Below are 21,301 nucleotides of genomic sequence, written 5' to 3' on the forward strand. Positions count from 1 at the left end.
ATGACATTTCCGGATCTATGCCAAATCCAAATCTAGCCTTGACGCATTCTCCAGCACTAGATTGTGAAATGTCAAATAACTGACCGTAATGTAGCTACAAATGGTAAATTATTGCCCTTTTAGCAAAAATAGATCATAATTCTGCTGGTTACATATATATATATATAAATTTATCAGCATGCATGGTTTAGAATGCAATGTGGAAGGCAAGGGGGGCATTTAAATGAGAAATGGTAAAAGTTGCATTTTTTGCATGATGAATTTAATTTAAAGGGGAATTTAATTATTGCATTGGCATTGAGAAATAGTTGGATGCAAAAATTAAAACTGGAAACCTGTGCATTAAACATAAACTATAAAATAGACTATACCCTTTACCAAAATGAAAGGTAAATCTATTTTTTATATTCTGGTACTCAAAACCTTGCTAAAAAAATACCGGAGCTAGAACTGTACACAATAAACTGGAATTAAAATGATAATTAAAAAGCAAGCAGCCAGCTTCTCATAGAGACTGTTACCAAGGCCACATGCAACAGACGGAGAATTTGCCCCAATGTAACCTTTACTTTAGATGGAGGGGGATTTATCATACAAACAATCTGTAAATTATATATATATATATATATATATATATATATATATATTTAATAGTAGTTTGAATGGGAAAGAAAGTAATACTTGTTTATCATTATTATTATTATTATTATTATTATTATTATTGTAATTACAGTTTTACAAGCCTTAGCCCTGGTATATTACTTAAGTAATTGCAGATTTTAAAGTATTAATATTTCACATGTGTGCAATATGTATCCATGAAGTGCCATATACTATAATGTGCACCATAAAATGGGTGCGTTGTATTTTTTATAGTTAATCAACAGAATACAGTAGTAGAAGGTAAAAGATTGTCATGAATCCTTGCTTCACATCTGGACTGTCCTTTGCTCTTGGGATATCCCCAGGACTCACTTATAGACCAAGAAGTGATCAATACGATTGACCGGTAATACCGCAAGCAATAAAACTGATTAAATCAACTCAATGGTTTATGAATCAGTTATACAGAAATCAAAACACTTAGCAAAATTGTATGTATGTGAGCGTATAATATATATATATATATATATATATATACAGTATATATTGTATATATTATAACTTCCATGTGGACACAGAGAAGATGATTTACCATGTATTATAAAACATGCAAGACAAAGACACAAAGCTTCCTGAAGAAGAACTATAGAATGGAACTACGGGGAATTGAAATGTGTTTACCTACTTGTGCCTTGAGTGACAGTAAAAATATTACACGGGAATACGTGTGGGTATGGATATGAACTCTTTAGAGTGTGTTACAGTGACATTCACTTTGAAGCATATTAAGATACTTACACAATGATCTCCTTTCCCGTGAGTAATTAAAGAAGATTTCCTGAAATTGTCCTAATGTCTGCCAGCTGTTAAATGACTTCCGCCGACAGCCTTTAGCAATGGATGAATAACTTACAGCACCTTTCTTCTGTGGCTAACCTGGGAAAGCAAGCTCCATCTAATATCTTTCAGTGCATGCAATGTATACATTATAAATTGACTTAAATGCAGATTTCATAAGACTGTGGAATGCTTGTCCTCATCATTGGCTTGTCTGTGTTTGGGGTAATGATGGGAAAATAAGAATTGATTGAGAGAGAAGACGGACACTGTTCACCGGATGGAAGCACAAATCATTCTTCATGGGAAACCATTTTGCGCTTTACACTCGCTTTGTACATCCTTCTCATCGTTAGTAGACCTAATTTCCTATCTGCGCAACTCACATTTCCAATTAAGCTCTTTAATAGCTCGAGAACTAGCATTATTACTTCGTAGCATTATCATTCAAATGCACTTAAAACGAGTGTGTCACATAGGAATACACTCATTAAAATGAAATATTTGCCTAGAAATTCACATCTTCTACAAATATTTCCTGTACAACTTAACAGCAGCTGACACATTTGTCTTCTCTTCTTTCCCATGGAGCGAAAAGAAAAAAATAGAACAGCTTTAAGCAGATTGCCTGGAATTTAGCTTGATGCCATCAGGACATGGATTAAAAAAAAATAACAATGCCTCATTATGGACTGGCTAATCAGTATTATTATTATTAATTCATTCTATGGCCAACAAGATGCACATCCTAATAAATTGTGTTACAAACACAATGAACATTACAGAAAATTGTGAGCACTTTATGCATGTGCTCCTTGTAATTCCACACACAGCCACCAGGGTGTCTACAGTAACAACAACTTCATGCAGCATTTACAAACAGACCCCGTCTCTTTTGAGCTCATTTGTATCCATGCAGCCCATCTCGATAAATGCGTGATAGACATTTTGGGACATTTTTTGTCTAATAGATGTGTTTTGAGACACTTTCATACTGGACATATTGCTGGATTTCTCATTGGCCTAAATACTACTACCCTCTGTTTTTTGTGTCGGCTTATGGACTACAACATAAGATCTACAGCAAAAACCGAAGGAGTACTAAAGTTGATTCCTAGGCATTCTGTGATTTATGTGAGCTATAGTTATGTCCCATGAGTGTCTTCTCTCCAGTACAGGAGTTATAGTTATGGGTTTGGTATGGTCAGTCCATTCCTGGATCACCTCTTTTTTCAGTCAGCCCAATAACGTGTTTGTTGGGTTTAATGCAGGGCTTAGAACTCGGCTGTCTTCTATAAACCTTATAATTAAGGATAATGTTATGATAAGTCTATGGCTTTTGTGACCAAAGATTACCCGATTGCTTGACAGGATTCTGTTACGTTAAAGTTAGCGTTGGACCTCACACATTTATTTTTTGTTATTTATTTCAGCATTTCTAGAAGAAAACATGGCAAAACCATATGAGTTCAACTGGCAGAAGGCTGTCCCTTCATTCATGCAGGAAGGTGCTATGTTTGACCGATATGAAGAGGTAAGATTTTCTAACTAGTCCTACAATTTTGCTTGTGGAACATCATCTCCCAAAAGTGGTGGAAAGTTGCCATCCTGTTAATGAAAGAGAAGATGGGTTTATAAGGGTTAATGTTAGGTGAAGAGCAACTTCAGAAAGACTAATTGCATTTGTCAGCTGACTTTCTAAGATCCCTTTAAACTTACGTAATAACCTGGTTATTACATTACTATCGGTTTCTTTTATGTTCTCTGTATTGATATATTGACATCCTTGTGGGTACTGTATCATTTGTTTGCGGTCCTTTTCTTTTCTTTTTTTGTGTAGGAGTCATCTGTGTTTGAACCGAACTGCCTCTTCAAAATGGATCAATTTGGTTTTTTTCTTACATGGAAAAGTGAAGGAAAGGTAAACTGTAAATCTAAAATTCATTTTACAGCTCAGTGTCTTATGACTTACTCAGAGTGGAATATTCTAAGATTTCAATTAAATATTTTGGACTGGTTTTCGTGAAATTGAGCCCACTGTCCAATCTGGGGTTTTTCTGTCATCGAGGATCTGAAGGATCCCCCTATATGGAAACAAGTGAAGAAATCAGTGATGCCTCTAATTGGGGATTTAGTGATCTCTGATCCCTCGGTTGAAATCTGTAACAAATCAGTGTGTTACTGTGAACCATAAAGGTCAAAATTTAAGAAACTTACAGTAGGATAATTTCACTTATATAGAAGCATTGCACCAAAGTATCCAGTGTAGTCTTTAAACAAAAAAGACAAAATATATTTAAAAGTGGCAAAGGAATTGGGTATTGTCTTGGACCCCAGACATGTTGGTAACTCTAGGTTATTCTAGAGACTTTAAGAATAAAAAAAAACTAATTCCAGTATAAGCATTGAATTTAGAAAAAAGTACAGTATTTTTTTAAATTTGATGTTTAATATACACTATAAACCGTATATATATATATATATTAGTGGTAACATAATGTAAAATCGGTGTCATATTTGAATACGTCTCTCTCTGTTAATTGATAAGGACCCCATAGACAAATCAGTAGGGGGAAGGCTTACCAGCTGCATACACTGTATTTTTATCACTAACATTTAAACTGTATTATATATTATATTATGCCACTATTAATTATTTTCCATAGTAACACAATTATAATAAATGTACGGCTTTTTCTTTTCTATAATCCAGTTTCCCATTTATTTTCTTGTATTTAGGAAGGCCAGGTTTTAGAATGCTCTCTAATCAACAGCATACGTTGTGGCGCTGTACCAAAGGTAAGGTTCTGTAATATTGTTGTTTCTTTATATCTATAGTGAACTAAATAAACCTGAAAAATAATGTAATTCCTTTTTTAATAGGCTAAGGAGAAATTTGAATGAATTCTTAAGGAAAAGAGATAGCAGAAAGAGAGACAGACATAGCAGAATAAATCTCATTTTAGATTAATTAGCAGTCACTTAATGTATATATTTTAATCATTGAAATCATCATTTGTTATAATATATATATTTATATTTATTCTGTGTATACTTTCTATTGTACATATTATTTTATGCATTTACAGCATTATAAGCCTTTTTTAATCTTAAAAAAAATGTTGAAAACAAGATTCTGCAAGTGTTTATGACATTATTTTGGGTAGCTGGTGCATTATAAATCATCAATTGGCTTCCTTATGAAATCTTAGTAATGTCAGGTCACTCAATCATTGGTTACGCTACAATTTAAACGTTATTTCTTTCATTCATACAGGACTCCAAAATACTGTCAGCGCTAGAGGCAGCCGGGAAGGCAGAGCAGGAGCTAGAAGGCCGGATAGTGTGTGTCTGTAGCGGTACCGATCTGGTGAACATCAGCTTCACGTACATGGTAGCGGAGAGTGTGGACGTGGCAAAGGTATAGTATTTCAAACCGCGGCTACCCTGATCTGTTCATGTTAATTACAGCGTGACTCCTGCAGCGAAATAATTATTGTATTACCAACAGCTCTGCATTCGGTAGGCAAAGTACGCGGACTCGTACATCAAGGGAAAGCAAATTAATTCTTCGGGCTTTTTTCCCCTAAACAATGTCCCTTGCCACCTATTGCAAATTACCGTAACACAATGACGAGCATAATGCCGAACAGCAGCGCAGATTAGTGTACATCTCCATGTAGCTGTCTAGGGATCATCTCTGTGTGTATAACGCTTTGTCCTTTCCAAGTAATTGGAAAGCTGCGGTCTTTAAGGTAGTATTTAACTCCAGTTCCCATCAGTCTGGTTGGTTTAGGATGATGGGAGTTATTAAAAAAATTAAATAAAGCAGCTAGAGGGGCACAAGTTTACAAGATGCACATCTCAGCCCACACACTATAACATAAATGGGTTACATTGACTTATGGACACATAATATATATACCTGTATATACCGTATTGGCTCGGATATAGGCCGCACTCTAATATAGGCCGCACCCTAAAAGTTTTGTGTTTCCCCCTGGGAATTTCCGGCAAGGGAGATGGTTAAAGCACATCGTGCATACGTGCCGGCAGCGGAGGCTGTTTACGCGCATCGCCGCTGCCGGTGAACGTCTGCACGGTGTGCTTAGACAACCTCCCGTGCCGGCACCCCCCCCGTGGGAAGTGCTGGCAGGGGAGGCTGTCTCAGCGTATCGGAGAGTAGGATGCAGGTCCCCTGCACCGCTGCGGGGGATCTGTATCCTAACCCTGCTGCCTGGGCGTCGGGCGCTAGACCCCGAATATAGGCCGCACCCCCACTTTAAAGACTTAAAGTGGGGGGGAAAAGTGCGGCCAATACGGTATATATATATATGTGCTTACCTGCTCTATTCATTTCTATAAAGATTTTATTCGAGCCTATTGTATTATCAAGCCTTACGCAAGAATCCTGTTAAACTGTGTTTAATGAGGTCCCTAGATCATAGAGAAACCCTGTCCTTTTTGTGTAGAATATATATATTTATATATATTGTATAGTATTGGCTTTTGTAATGATAACCCTCTCAGTGCCAGAGTAGGGATTTGCTGGTAGAAGCAAGGGGGTTAAGGCTCTCACAGCCAATAGTTAACAGCAACATTATAACTAAAATGTTAAATATGGGGCATTTGTTTAATATATTTCCAACCACGCTCCCATATACTGAAGAGGTGGCATGATCCTGCGTCACAAGCTCTCCCTTGCCTAGACTTGGCTGTTACTTTCTGTTGACCTTTCGTCTCTCGGTGGACACAGAGACATGTCTTGCAGGCACCTGTAGACACGTCACTGAGAGTGATTGATGTTCCTGCCGAACAATGTTAATCCTCCTGACAAACCTGTGGAGGTCACAATAGAAACCTGTGCTGGAAAGCTACAGAAAATGAGGACATATAAACAAAATAAATGGATTGAAAGGCCCAGACAGCACAGAATTGGTGACACTGCAGTGGAAGTGTATATATATATATATAAATATATATATATATAGTGTTTCACATGGGCTTCACTAGGTCGTTGCCACACGCTTGTGCTGGAATTAAACCTTCAGATGGAAAATTGTAATGACAGACCAGCAGCAGCTTCTCATGTTGACAAATAACATGTTATTTTTGGGTACTATCCTGTTTATAGAAAGACTATATATTATTTAGTATCACCAATGAAGGGGATATTCTCAGCCACGCATGTTGTCAGATATGCTCCTTTACTTGTTTATTTGTTCCTCACTATATTAATGTTAACATTTGTAAGACCAAAAGTGTGTTATATAAGAAACGCCATGCTTGCTTTGCTTCAGCTATTTCATAAACTAGAATTATACAGGAACAATAAGGATATTGGCTGAAGAAAGCTTAACGCGTTTCGCGTCTGCGCTGACCCCCTACTCAAGTTGCGTTATACTTTGGCAAAGCTCATTTGCGTTACCTCTGTACTGACACCCAGTGGCTAAACCAGGAACAACAACTCCCAGCACCTCCACTATAATGAACATAATAGAGTAATCTAGAGAGGGGGTACAAAATTGAGCCACCTTGTAAGACTAAATTTCAATACCATTTACTGCATCTCAAACTATAAAATAATACAAAATTTAAAGTACTTGTAGCACTCCAGTGTTATAGATAACCCCTGCTAGCGTTTTTGTGGTTGCAATATTTCTGACCTGGGGGTAAAAGTCCATCTATGGTTCCCGGGTGACCCTTTAATTGTTTTGTACCTGCTTTATGTTGTACAGTCATCGACACACCACCAGCTGGATCGATTTGTCACACTAAATAGTGTTAGGACACACCAAATATTTTATTATATTTCACTTCATTACTATGATTACATAATTGCTGGAACAATGTTATTTATTCAGTAACCCAAATTTCTTGAAGATGTATCTTCATTTAATAATCAATACGATTATCTTGTGCTTGACTTCAGGTCATTCCAATTCAGTGCACACAATCTTAAATAATGAAAGTTCATTCCATTCTAGTTATTTTGATTGCATTCCAACCAAGTGTGAAATGAATAAAAATAGGTTTGAAACTGGACAATCTTGATATACAAACGTGTAAATGAAATTAAAATCCTATGTTTCACATAAAGTAACATTTGAAATAAAATGTGTGTATAAATTGGACAGGGGGAAATTTCAATTTGCCACATCACCTTCAACAAGTAAAACAAAAATGTTTTCCTTAAAGAGCTTGTCATGTATATCCATGATGGTATATCCAACCAAAGGTGCCCATGTTAAAAACAAAAAAAAATAACAAAAGCCCAGGATGCCAATTAGTGAAGCAGAGTTCTACCAGCCCATGGTTACATGTCAGTAACCTTGAAAACAATGTGTTTGAATTCAAATTTGGACTGTCGTGTCCAGAATCTGTACCCCATTGATGGTGCCCTGGTTTGGCGTAGAAGGATCCTTCTCTTGGTGACACTAGATACCATGTTCTTACCTCCCACATGTGCTGACGGTCAGACATGGTTATGACGGGAACAGGGACTTGAGGCAAGAAGAACACGCTTACCCCATATTATTACTGAGACCCTGACCCGTTCCTTTATTGTAGGATAGGGGATGTGCACGTTTTGATGCTTTTTACGGTAATACTGATAAATGTTGACTCTAGTGATGAGTGATTTGTATGAGGACCACACCAACAGATTAGATTTTGGACCAAACCACTATTGTGGCAATCTTTCAAACCTGTTCTCGGTATTATGAGGCTTTCCTTTGGCAAACCACCCTCATAGTTCCTTATTTAGACTTTTTTTTAACACATGCTGTAAAATTACCATTGTTTATTTTCTTCCTGAGTCGTGCTGGCTGTCTTTCAGCAGCCGAACAATGAAGGGCTTGTTAACGGTGCCATTAAGTATAACTAAGGTGGCTGAGAGTGTCACTACACAATTTTATTAGAACACAACTTTCAGGGTGTTTTCCTACCCAAAGTGTAAATCAGCTCAGTTTATGTATATGTTGAAAACATATGTTATGTATTATTGTCTCTCTTTGAACATGCTGGTATGTTTGTTGTTGTGTTTATATATTGTCTAGACTCGATATGTGAAATTACATTGTTGATTGTATTTGATGTAGTTGATAGCCATATGAATTGCAGGGGAATATGTTATAGAAATAAAAGGATATATGGTGTACATTATTATATAATAACACATGCGTATGTATATATATATATATATATATATATATATATACATGTAGAGTATATATATATGCTATATGTACTGTATTTTTAAGTGCACCATGTTCATCTATATGTACCTGTATATATGATAACATGTGTAGACATATACATTCCCATCCCTATATTCATCGCTGCATTCCTATTCCCTGTATGTGAGCACTAGCATCTTATGGTTTTGTTTTTTTTTTGTCAATTTATCTTCAGCAGTGCTAAAAACCCCCCTCAAAATTCCCCACTCAGAACATTTATGACCCTCTGGAGGGACACATACTTTTACAACATCTCACCCTCTCTTATCAGATCTGGGTAGTAAGCCCCCCCTCCGCATTTCAGATTTTGTTGCATTTTCCAAGAGTAATAGCGTTACCAAATAGGGATTTTGTTCCAGTAACCTAAGGCTCCGAAAACTTTTAAAGGTCACATTAAACAATAATGCATTCTTCATATGAAAAGGAGTTTAACCAGCAATACAAATTTCCAACTATTGCCGGAAAAGAACAGGAATTCCCTACCAAGCCGGGAGACCCTCAGAAGTATCCAGAAATAACACAATGCTGGTATTATGGCTTTCCTGAGTACATTAGTGTATTTGGAACTCGTGGGTTTGCCAGCAAACTAGTGCATGTAGTTCTCAGAGCAGATTTGCTTGCATGTCATGATCAGCAATTCCAGATCTAAATAACCAGATTCTTTTTTAGAAAATGGAAATGCTCAGCGCAGTTAGAGACCAGATTTTCAGGTTTTGCTTTGTAGTTACAGATACGCATCAAATGCTCTTCCGCTTAAGGCTGCAGAACCAGTCGAGTGAAAGTAATTTGTACATGTTCTGTAAAACTCTTTCTACTTTTACGTGAAGTAGCTTACTTCAAGCTATTATTCAGTAAGAGACAGGACCATTGTTTCCTCTACAATAACCCATCACAGAAACAGTAAAAAACGGGTCTATGCCTTTTTTCCTGCCTGTTGTTCCCTTAGAAAGCTTATTTGTCTGGATTCAGTGCCGGTAATACATATCACAAGTAACTGAATAGCAACCCTTGGATATATTGTTCCACATATATAAACTGAGATGAACGGTCGCACTCCTTTTTGTCTCTTGTTTTACGTGACAATCGTTATTCCATTGCTTGTGATATTTTTTACCTGTGCTGAATTGCTCGCCCTAGAAGGGACACTAGAAGTTCTCAGCATTAAAGTAAAACAACATTTAGCTGCTAACTACAGATTAAAGTTACACAACTAAACATGTAACACTCCTAAATACTTATTTCCCCTAATAAATAAAACATGATCACCAGTTATTTACCGTCTTGTATGCTCTTAAAGATACATATTAACTTGCAAGAGAAGTTCACGCTAGATGTCTCATCATATGTTAGGATTTATATTTTACACTCCTACAGAATATACACGTCGTATAAGATTTGAAAAGTGACCCTTATCCCTTAGGAACCAATGGAACAGACCAGACAGCAAGAATAGTGGGCTGCTATTGTGTCAAGACTACTTTTCACCAAACTAACTTTTTATACTCTTATTGTCATGAATCTGTGGTTTCTAAGACTTTAAAGGTAGAAAGCACAGTGGTTAATATAACATGAAACAAAGGACAAGGGGTTAATACCAGAGTTGGAAGGGGAACTGTTGCCATCATAGCTTTAAGCCTAACTACTAGTTTATAAATTACTGATTACTTAAAACTGCTTTTAGCTATTTTATATATCATGGCTAATATGTTATTTGTTTGGAAAATTTGCATTGAAACATCGATGCTATAAGGCTATAAAAATTGGAAGCAGACTTTAGCAGACTAAAGGTTACACAAACCAATTAACAACAACTCTTTCTAAAAACAGAATCACATTAGTCCTAGCAGTTGGTAAGCCGTTGTCCTAGCCGCACCCATGTTAGGAATAATCTGGTGGGTCAAAGAAAGTTGGTCCAGAGCGATACTCAAGCTTATATAAAACTACAACTCTATGATGATTATAGTCCACCATCAGTGATGTTTTGAAGCTGCCTCCAACATACTCTAGTCTCTGTGGTGCATTTGGTTTGTCTCCTACGTGTCTTCAGCCGTTGCAGCTCTTACTGATTTTGAAATTAATTTTGTCAAAGTGAATGGCAACGTTTCCACTGTAAATGAACCCATGACGATGTCTTGCTTTGGTTGTGTGTCAATGGGATGTGCACTTCCTTATTTGTTTTATATGTTTGTATGTCTTTCAGCAATGGGTAGAAGGGCTAAGGTCTATCACGCATAACTTTAGAGCCAACAACGTCAGTCCAATGACATGTCTCAAAAAACAGTAAGTGTCTTTTATGTGTCTGCTTTCTTCATGTTTATCTTATGTTAAAATTATGAGTTTTAATGAAAGGACATTCACAACATCTCTATTAATTAGTATCTGTACATTTTACTAAGCAGTTCGGCATACGTTTTAGCTGCTACTCTGTGTGTCTGTAGTGTATGCGCAAAAGTGGAACTTTGGGCAAAGGGTTGCTGCATAGACCATAATTAGGGCAAGGTAAGTATATATACATGTATATTTGTAAATTGGGGGGTTTTTTCGCCCTCACTCACTTTCTCACACACTCTCTCTCTCACTCATTTCCTTCTCCTTTGTTCCACTTCTCGTTCTCTGTTTCTTCTGGCTTCTCCGTCATTCCGCTTGTCCTGGCTCTCCACAGTGTTGTCCCACCCTGGTGTAGTAGCTCTGCGAGAGGTGGGGAGCCTCGGCGATTGGAGGGATGGGGGAGAAGTTGTCTCTTTATTGTGTGTCGAGGCACCGCCCTGATGTGGAAGTACTACACCTGGGCAGAATAACACAGACAGATCAGCTGTCAGACAGATCTCTCTGCGGATCCATCTGCATTATTCTGGTCTGGTGTACTGCCGCAATAAGGCAAGGCTTCGGCAAACACTCTCTCACCTGATTGGTGGAATGCGGAGAAGCTTGGTACTACACCAGTCCAAAATAATGCAGATGGATGAGCGGAGAAGGAGAAGCGTTTCTACACTTTCTCTGTGGAACCATTTGCATTATTCTGGGCTGCTATAGCAGCCTCGGGGCAAACCACGGAAACGGCCTCTGCATTTAGTTAATGTTAGAGGAGTTCTTGGAAGTTACTCCACATTTAACTGTGCGTCATACAGGGCCAGTAGTTTTGAGAGAAGCTCATTGGGGTTGGCCCTTTCTACAGCATAGATAAGTTATAGACTCCCAGTCTAATGAATACATATATCAGTTGTATTTAGTGCTATTGTTTTTTCACTTGGGTAATTTATCCCGAAACTGGTAAAGAAGACCTCAGGGTATAGACCCGGTTAAATGGACTATACAAATCAAATTATACTTTTTGTTCATTTCCTAATGTTGAATGATTTTAAGAACTCTTGCCGTTGTTATATCATTATTTTCATGTCAGCAGTAGGAAATTAACAGTAATGAATGAATTTGTTTTCTACGTCCAAACTTAATTATAGATAAACAAGGGCTGACATCATTTATTTAAAGACTTTTTTTTAACAGTGATCAATGACTGGCATACTAAAGTAATGGGTTTCTTTGTGTGAAAATCAACAACAATCAAATTAGCAGAGGGAAAGGTCTCAGTACTTGTGTCAGCCGCCCCACGAAAATCCTGTTTCTGGGAACTGATTGTAACGTTTTGAATGCTTATTGCGATTCATAAAATGTGATGCAAGTTGGCCACATTCAGTATTTTACATTTGCTGCTGCCGACTTGATCCATTAATGACCTATCTATGTGTGATCAGAAAAGAAAAAACATCTACACCCCAAAAATGTAAAAATAAAAATTTCATTATCAAATTATAATCTTAGATGGATAGATAGATTGATAGGCGTTGTGCTGTATTATTACATACTCTACACGGGAGTGCTGACTCAATGGCTAAGAAGGCTTCTAACAATAACGCTAGATTAAATCTGCAAATCAGAGTAGAAACTGGGCTAGTGACTGCCCTGGCCATTACATTTTATGAAAGGGAGATAGTGATGGGGCTCTGTGAACAGTGAAACTAACATAAAAATGTTTACTGATGTGAGAGGTTAGCAGAGTATCTTTATATGTAGGTATTATATATGTTTTCGTCATGCTAAAGAATGGTCTAGTGTTTTCCTTCTAGAAACATGTTCTGTAGTAGAAGGTAGAAAATTCATCTAATTCTCCAGTTTATCTAGTCATCACAGGATAGAAGCAGGCCCAATGATGATACATCTTTGAGATTTGTTTTGATATATATGATGCATTTTCATATGATTCTCTTTGCATTAATACCAGTAACATAGCTGGTCCACACACTAATTCACCACGGATTTCCACTCTCAAAGTCCTTCTTCCCCAAGCCTGAACTAAAAAAAGCTATATATATAGAGAAATGCTAAAAAAAATTAATTATCAGCCAACCAAGTGTGTGGAGCTGTATGCAGATACATAAAGGTGGAGAATAATGAGGACAAATCAATTGGTTATTTTAAAAATAATAAAAAAGATGCAATGCACATCGCCCAGGTGATGAGAATAATACTTAAGTCAAAAAGGATCTAAAACTTTGAGTGGGCTACAATCGCTAAAATTAGAAGCAAAAGCCCATCTACTGTACATTACACAAGAGACGGTTAATGTACTTACAAAGATCTTATTGAATTATTTTGAAAATGATTTATGTGATTTCGTTGGCAGGTGACTATCATTCTTAAAACACAATTGAAATTATCATATCGTTTACATGGTGTTTGGGAATGCGCATCAAAACCAGTACTGACCTTTATTCCCCTTTTTTTCAGCTGGATAAAACTGACCTTTCTGACAAATGTAAATGGAAAGATCCCAGTAAGAAGGTAAGAAGCTTTATATTTTCAAAAATAGAAATCATAGAGAAATATGAACAAATAAAGACGATAGTAATATTATTTAATAGTGATCAATGTTACAGATATATCCAGGGTCCGGTCAGGTGGCACGATCAAAAGTTAAAGACATCTCAATTCTCATGTTAGGGATGGTTGCCAATAAAATATATTAGAAATTGTCCTATTTCCTATTATATTTTCAAAGGTTTTTTCTCTCTTAACCCCCTAAAAACAGCTTTATAGATGGGGTGTAGCCTTAAAGTAGATGGGTCATGAGCAGAAAATAATAGTAAGTGGGTACAGAGCTATAATTAAGCCCCCCCCCCCCATTTGTGTCCTGTAACGTCCCATAACCATGGGGGCTCCTGCCCTGGGCACGTCTATTAGTTTCAAATATTTTAAAGAGTTATTTATATAATATTTAAATTTTTATGACATTTGCTATTTTCATTTTTATGATATTTGATCATTTATTTTCTCTTTTTAGTATTACAAGAACCTTTGCATCAGGAAAAACAGAAAAGGTCATTTTTCAAGCAATTAAGGAGTTAGGCTTTCCCTGTGGAAAGGTATGATTGACAGCTGTCTATGCCTTATGTTTATTCTGTTGTTTGCAACATTGTTTGCATTTTCGTTTCTTGTGTTGGCTTGAAACGGATAATAAACCAATCCGTAAAGTAATCTTTGCTGAGCTATCATCTAGAGGTGGGATTTATTTGCTATTAGGCATTTTGGCTAAAATCAAGTGGAGTACGTATAACATAGGACATCAGTTTGATCCTCTAGCCTTAAGCCTGCGGAGGCCATGGAGCACAGGGTATGCTTGGAGCCCCCTGGGTAGGTCAACAAGGGTGCTCAAAATACGTGTTGAGCACAGGACATGTTCACGCTGTCTGGGACAGTAGAAGCACCAAGGACTATTTTTATTTTTATCCCTCACTAGCCTATGGCTGTGGGTCTGAGGTTATCCTCATCCATGAACTAGTTTGTTCATAATGCTTACCACGCTACCTTGTTTTTTGGCCAGTAAAGGAAGGAAGGGGTTGTATATTCCCATGTGGGAAGTGCAGTCCCAGCACCTTGGATCATCTGCCATTGTCTTCACACAACGAGAGGAAGCACAAGATACCTCAGACTTTTAAAGAAAACAAATGCGGTTTATGGATTCAATACCAAAGGGCAGCTTTTTGGTTCCAAATTATGTATCATATAATATTAACAATAATATGATTACTATGTTTACTAAGACATTATTTGTGGTTTTTTCCCCACAGAACGATGAAATTGAGCCATCTGCATTCACGTTTGAAAAGTTTTATGAACTTACCCAAAAGATCTGTCCTCGAACTGATATAGAAGAGCTGTACAAGAGAACGTAAGTCAATACACATACCATATGTACTTGAATATGTCATTTTAATAACACAAGATTATCCCTCAGAGGGTTATTTAGATAGTTAAACTCAAATTACTAAAGCCCTAACATTGTGGTGGTGTTATGGGTTTCCATGACTGGGTTACAAGCAGCCAAACCCCTAGTTAAGTCATGATTGGGCAAATCCACATTTTTCCATACTACTGATAGAAGATGTTGTGAGCTGCAGTCAACCAAATATGGTGGCTGGTTGCCCAACCGTGAGTTGAGTAGGCATATGTACCCCATAACACCTATGAAGCAGGCATTCTGCACGGAATACTTGGCTCATATTCTTGTAATGTTCTGGCTTGCTGTAACCATCTATAGATTAATTTGCCAGTTTACAGGTTAACAAAGTACACAAAGTAAATGAATTAAGGTTTCACACAACCATTGCCTTAACTGTAACAGAATAATCAAGGCAAATTGTGGTAACTATTTGAGATGCATTATATTCTGAATGTAGTTATGTGAGCATGTAAGCCATGATGTTACACACACACATTTATGTTTATATATTTTCTTATCAAACTCATTGTTTTTCTAATAAATTTCTTTTCAGCATTGGAGAAAAGGCAGAGTTTTTAGCGGTAGACCAATTAGTGAGCTTTCTAAATGAAGTAAGCGATTTCATCCATTAACTTGTCGGAATTTCTTGTTTGCGGTGGCTTGCCTGTTCCAATGTGTGCGTTGCATGTGTCATGCAATCAGTGTGCTCTTGGTTCCTGCCCGCTGATCCTTCTCCTGTTTCAGAATCCGGGTGCAGTTTAGCAAATTTTTCTCTGTATTCCCTCTCGCTTTCTACATGCCTGCTTCCTACTTGCTTTTTTTGTGACGGCAGCCTTGTGTTTGTTAGCCTGTTCTTATTGTTGGGGTGATTTATTTTGTTTTGTTTTTGTTTTTTATGTAGATGTGCTTATTGTCTAAATTGTGACTCTAGTTTGTCAATTATAGTTATGTTGGTTTAATGGCGTGATTGGTGTTATGTAGACTGGTAAATGTAATGGTTTCGTAAGCTTCAATGAAACAAGTTCACAGCAGCTATTCTTTCTTCATAGACAGCATGACACTGAAGGGACAGTCTAGACTCCAAAAATTATAATAATGCATTTTGCCTGGACTCTAGTGACTATTTCTGCATGCAAATAGTTGCATGCATTGTTTAGCTATGAGACTTTAGTCTCATTTAAATAGTCCCCATCACCTATACTGAAACCTGGATGTGCAAGCAGAAAACTTAATTCCTGCACATGCTTAATAACACTGCCTTTGAGGTCACTAGGAGATGAGCTGCTATTATAGTCAATGGAAGTAGCATCAGCCAATCACATGTAAGCTGAGCAACCATTTACCGTAATGAGAATACTAATGAGCACGTGCAAGAGGTGTACACAAGAATGCTCTCTACTTTCAGTAGTGAGAGCCGAGGGAGGAGCTAAATGAAACTTTCTAAAAGTTTAACTTTCTAATCTCTGTAAATGAAAGAATGCACGCAACGATTTGCACGTGGTAAAATTCTCCAGTATGCACTTAGGGTTTGTATAGGCCTGGGGTTATCCTTTAATAAATATAATATGTTTATTAATATTTGTGTTCTTTATGAAACAATAGTTAACACATCTTCTTTCCAGTCCAGCATAAATTATAAAATTAAACTAGTTAACAGTGCAGGAAGCAAACTACCAGCAGAAAGAATAGTTCAGGTGAATGTATGCGGAACTATAATTACATTGTTTAGAAATTATATGTTTACAATAATATACACTATAATTATTTGATGATTCTTAGAATAAAGGCTCTCATTTGGGTGTTTTTTGGAGTGATGTTGACTTAACATTTTCAGAGTATAAAATGAAACAAGAGAGTAGTGTTGGTTAAACACGAGATAATAATGTAATCATACAACATATAATATAAAGTGTTATCACCTGCTTAATATTCATATATAATGTAGCCTTTCTTAAAATTAGCAAATACACATCACAAACCATGCAAGGCTAAGCACATTTTAAATGGCCAGAGATTAACTCCCTCACCACAGCTCATTGATGCAATACAGAGACATTATCTGCATAGAGTAACATCCATATAGGCCAGCCGGCTTTATAGATAAACACACACATTGAGTAACAGTTGCTCACCAGCTCATTGAGTGACATTGGCATATTGGCTTTATAGATCAATATTGGCTCATCTACCCTACATAAATATACAATGAGATAAAAAAAATATATTTTTATAACCAATATTGAAGATTTCAATTTGCCACCTTTTGATCACTTAGTGTCTATATTACCAAATAAAAATATTTCACGTATATATGGTGTATATGTTTGGCTGCTAAGTATACTCAGACACAGTGTTTTTTCTGTTTTTTTACACTAAAGACAAAGTACAATTAAGGAAAAATAGTTGTTCTACCAAGTGCACATTGAACCAAAAAACTTAGACATGGAGAACCTTAAAGCTGGTAAATGCTAAGTCTTTAAATGCAGAATTAACTAAATGCTGGTTACTGACAAGTGCCTCCCTATATCAGTGTTTCCATATGTGCCTTACATGAATCTAATTACCTTTATACATAGAGCATTATAGCATGTAGCATGTCCAGAGGGTATTAGTGTTTGCTGCTTCGGTAAATGTTTTTTTTTTTTGTATCCCTTACATTCAAGTATGTATTGATTATTTGTTTGTTTTGCTATTTGTAATTATAAAACAATTGAGGAAAACTCACACTCACTATTTAACATGTTACAAAACAATGGAGTATAACCTATAAACATCAAAACATGTAGCCTGACAGCAGATAGCCCATTACCATACCTGGGAACTCTCCGGGTGAAAGACCGGTTCTCCAGGTCAACACCCAAATCCTCCAAGTCGCACAAGCGGGTCTTGACACGCGCTGCTCCAAGTCCATTTCCCCTCTAAATGGGAGTGCACACTCACATCAGCGGGAACGCCCCCACCTCAGCGGGACCGCCCACCGGCGTCAGCGGGAACACCCACTGATGTCACAGGACCGCCTTGACATGAGTGGGACCCCCCGACATCAGCGGGACCCCCCAACGACATCAGCGGGACTGCCCACCGATGTCACTGAACCACCTCGACAATAGCGGGGCCGACCGGTGGCATCAGTGGGCAGTCCTGCCCGCGTCCCGCAAGGGAAGGCTTTAGGTAGATACTCTAGATTAGGTCTGACCAGAGATCTGTAAAGTGGCACAATCACCTCCGTCTTCCTGCTATTCCTGAACATCCATGGAAATACATCCAATAATGCAGCCTTCTTATAGTGTATGATTTCTATATGTGTTGCCTGTTAAAGGTGATAGTTCGCCAGCCTGCGGTATGAGATTTTTTTCAGTTTACATCAGATATTAGAGGTTTTTACGTCGTATCTATGTTTTCACTTTGAGCGTTTAACGCATTCTTGTTGTTTGTCTCCGTTCCCAAAGCCATTAGCACCACAATATAACAAGGTTCACTGGCAGCGATCTGTAATCCCCTGACAATAATACGAACGTTATTAGTCCCTAAAGGCTTGCAAAGGAAGGCTGTGCAGATATGGATAGTAGACCCAGCTATTCCATGGAACTCTTTCCAACGGTGCTGGAACCCTTTAAAATACTATGATATAGGTAGAAGGGGTCTAGAGATAATAGCACAGGTCTTCTATTAAATCCCACGGAATAGATATTCGGAAAGTAGAATTTCCATTGTGCTTAAAGTTGGCGTCTCAACATTTTTTCAAATTGTTATTACCCTTAAACAGAGTATCTGTTCACTGAAAACCGTTAGAAACAAATATTCCCTGCGAGGTTGATGATGACCCTTCTCACATCTTAAAGACACTAAGACAGAGATATCCATTTTACTTTTTTATGATCGTTTTAAACTACCGGCGGTCTAACGCTCTCAGCTTATTTCACACACTTATGACTTTTGTTATTTTGGAAAAGATGCTTAGTTTTAGCTACATCCTTTTAATGAAATAATGTGTATTTTTGACTGATGTGGAACTGCATGATTACATTCAGAATGAATCAACATAGTCCCTACTTTGTGTGATTATTTGTTTCACTGTACGATGAGCGAATATCATTGTCTAGTAAATATGTAATGCCTATTGTCGAAAGATATTTTTTTAATCTTAGGATTTATCTTTGATCATCACAGATGACTTGGCCACTAGTTATAGAACCTATAAAGCCACCTTAGACATTTTATTATGTTATTAGAACACAATGTGCGGTGGTGTCTCCAGCCACCAGTCTTTTTACATGTGCAGATGTTATTATTGGAGGATTCACCGGTGTGGACATTAATGTAATTGCTAAAAACATGCAACTGTAATGATAACAGAAACGCCCGTACCCCTTTAATCTAATGATAACAGAAACGCCCGTACCCCTTTAATCTAATGATAACAGAAACGCCCGTACCCCTTTAATCTAATGATAACAGAAACGCCCGTACCCCTTTAATCTAATGATAACAGAAACGCCCGTACCCCTTTAATCTAATGATAACAGAAACGCCCGTACCCCTTTAATCTAATGATAACAGAAACGCCCGTACCCCTTTAATCTAATGATAACAGAAACGCCCGTACCCCTTTAATCTAATGATAACAGAAACGCCCGTACCCCTTTAATCTAATGATAACAGAAACGCCCGTACCCCTTTAATCTAATGATAACAGAAACGCCTGTACCCCTTTAATCTAATGATAACAGAAACGCCTGTACCCCTTTAATGATAACAGAAACGCTGTACCCCTTTAATCTAATGATAACAGAAACGCCCGTACCCCTTTAATCTAATGATAACAGAAACGCCTGTATCCCTTTAATCTAATGATAACAGAAACGCCTGTACCCCTTTAATCTAATGATAACAGAAACGCCTGTACCCCTTTAATCTAATGATAACAGAAACGCCCGTACCCCTTTAATCTAATGATAACAGAAACGCCCGTACCCCTTTAATCTAATGATAACAGAAACGCCCGTACCCCTTTAATCTAATGATAACAGAAACGCCCGTACCCCTTTAATCTAATGATAACAGAAACGCCCGTACCCCTTTAATCTAATGATAACAGAAATGCCTGTACCCCTTTAATCTAATGATAACAGAAACGCCTGTACCCCTTTAATCTAATGATGACAGAAATGCCTGTACCCCTTTAATCTAATGATAACAGAAATACATGTTCCCACTTGAACAATGCTGGAAATTCCCAGACAATAGTTATTTTCCCCCAGACCTACTAACCTGTCTGCAATTTGCATTATAGTTGAAAAAAAGGTGGTTAAGCAACACCTGGGACTTACGCACACTATACAACCTCGCTGCCTGCATCTAATTTTTCAACCAACTCATGGGCTTGCTACCAAAATAAAAATGAACAATATCTCAGAAGAGCGACAAATGCATTTCACTTGGTATCGGAATCTACACGTTTTTCTTGTCCTTATCACTCCAGAGATGTGTGATAAAGATAAAAGTGTTTCCACCCTGGTGAATCTTTTAGCATCTTTGATCAAATGGAGTGTAGGAAATAAGCCAAATAAATCCATAAGATCAGTTGTCAGCAGCGACTAAAGTTTTGATTTATTTTAGAAGTTCCTCTGTACGTCTTCAGAACTGAGCTATAGGGTATGGATATAGGACAGCAATGCATACCATCTGTGTGACTACTGTGCACCAATCTCCTTTCTACCAAACTTAAAGTAATTAAAATACATAATATCATCATAATCATATGCTATTATTATTTTTTTTTTTTTTCAAACTTAGCACCAAAGAGATCCTCGACTGAATGAAATTTTATTCCCATTCTTTGATGCAAAAAGAGGCATGCAGATAATAGAAAAATATGAGCCAGATGAAGAACTGAAGAAAAAAGGTAGGAGCTAATGGATTTTGTCTACTGCGACAATGTCTTTGATTACCTATTAATTGGAGAACAGGCAAGGCACATCTGGCCCCTAGGAACCCAACACTTTTTTGCAAAATGTCAAAAACAAGCTAAATCCTTTTAGGTCATGCAAACAACATTCTTATGTTATACACGAAACCTATGGTTTTTGTTCCTAATTGGTTCGTGACAAGACGGTTACTTATTTGCAAGATACAGAAACATGTTATAAGCGACTGGTTGAAAAGAACTTATTTTGTGTGCCCTAGTGCACTTTTACAAGAACCAGTAATTATATGCAGATACATGTGATGTGGACGTCTTTAAGATTTGTCCGGCCATTGCTGTTTTTCTCATCTTCTTTTGCAACAATGTAAATGTCACCAATAAAGATCTTTTGAAAGAAAAAAAAAAAGGTTCGCTAATTGG

General features: G+C 37.3%; 1 protein-coding gene across 4 annotated transcripts in view; it reads left to right on the forward strand.

Moving 5' to 3' along the window:
- Positions 1 to 2,890: 2,890 nt before the first annotated feature.
- The window catches only part of LOC149303208 (1-phosphatidylinositol 4,5-bisphosphate phosphodiesterase beta-4-like), a 52,674-nt gene continuing 34,263 nt past the window's right edge, over positions 2,891 to 21,301 (forward strand). For all 4 annotated transcript variants that reach the window (XM_089481474.1, XM_089481475.1, XM_089481476.1 and 1 more), the window contains exons 1-10: positions 2,891 to 2,974; positions 3,281 to 3,361; positions 4,180 to 4,239; positions 4,718 to 4,861; positions 10,879 to 10,958; positions 13,464 to 13,517; positions 14,017 to 14,098; positions 14,804 to 14,904; positions 15,509 to 15,566; positions 20,752 to 20,860. In XM_089481474.1, coding sequence (XP_089337600.1) covers positions 2,891 to 2,974; positions 3,281 to 3,361; positions 4,180 to 4,239; positions 4,718 to 4,861; positions 10,879 to 10,958; positions 13,464 to 13,517; positions 14,017 to 14,098; positions 14,804 to 14,904; positions 15,509 to 15,566; positions 20,752 to 20,860 — 853 coding nt within the window. The remainder of the gene's footprint in view (positions 2,975 to 3,280; positions 3,362 to 4,179; positions 4,240 to 4,717; positions 4,862 to 10,878; positions 10,959 to 13,463; positions 13,518 to 14,016; positions 14,099 to 14,803; positions 14,905 to 15,508; positions 15,567 to 20,751; positions 20,861 to 21,301) is intronic.

Source organism: Sceloporus occidentalis, unplaced genomic scaffold (assembly GCF_023333645.1).
Source record: "Sceloporus occidentalis isolate IW3139 unplaced genomic scaffold, rSceOcc1.0.p SCAF_15, whole genome shotgun sequence".
NCBI lineage: Eukaryota > Metazoa > Chordata > Lepidosauria > Squamata > Phrynosomatidae > Sceloporus > Sceloporus occidentalis.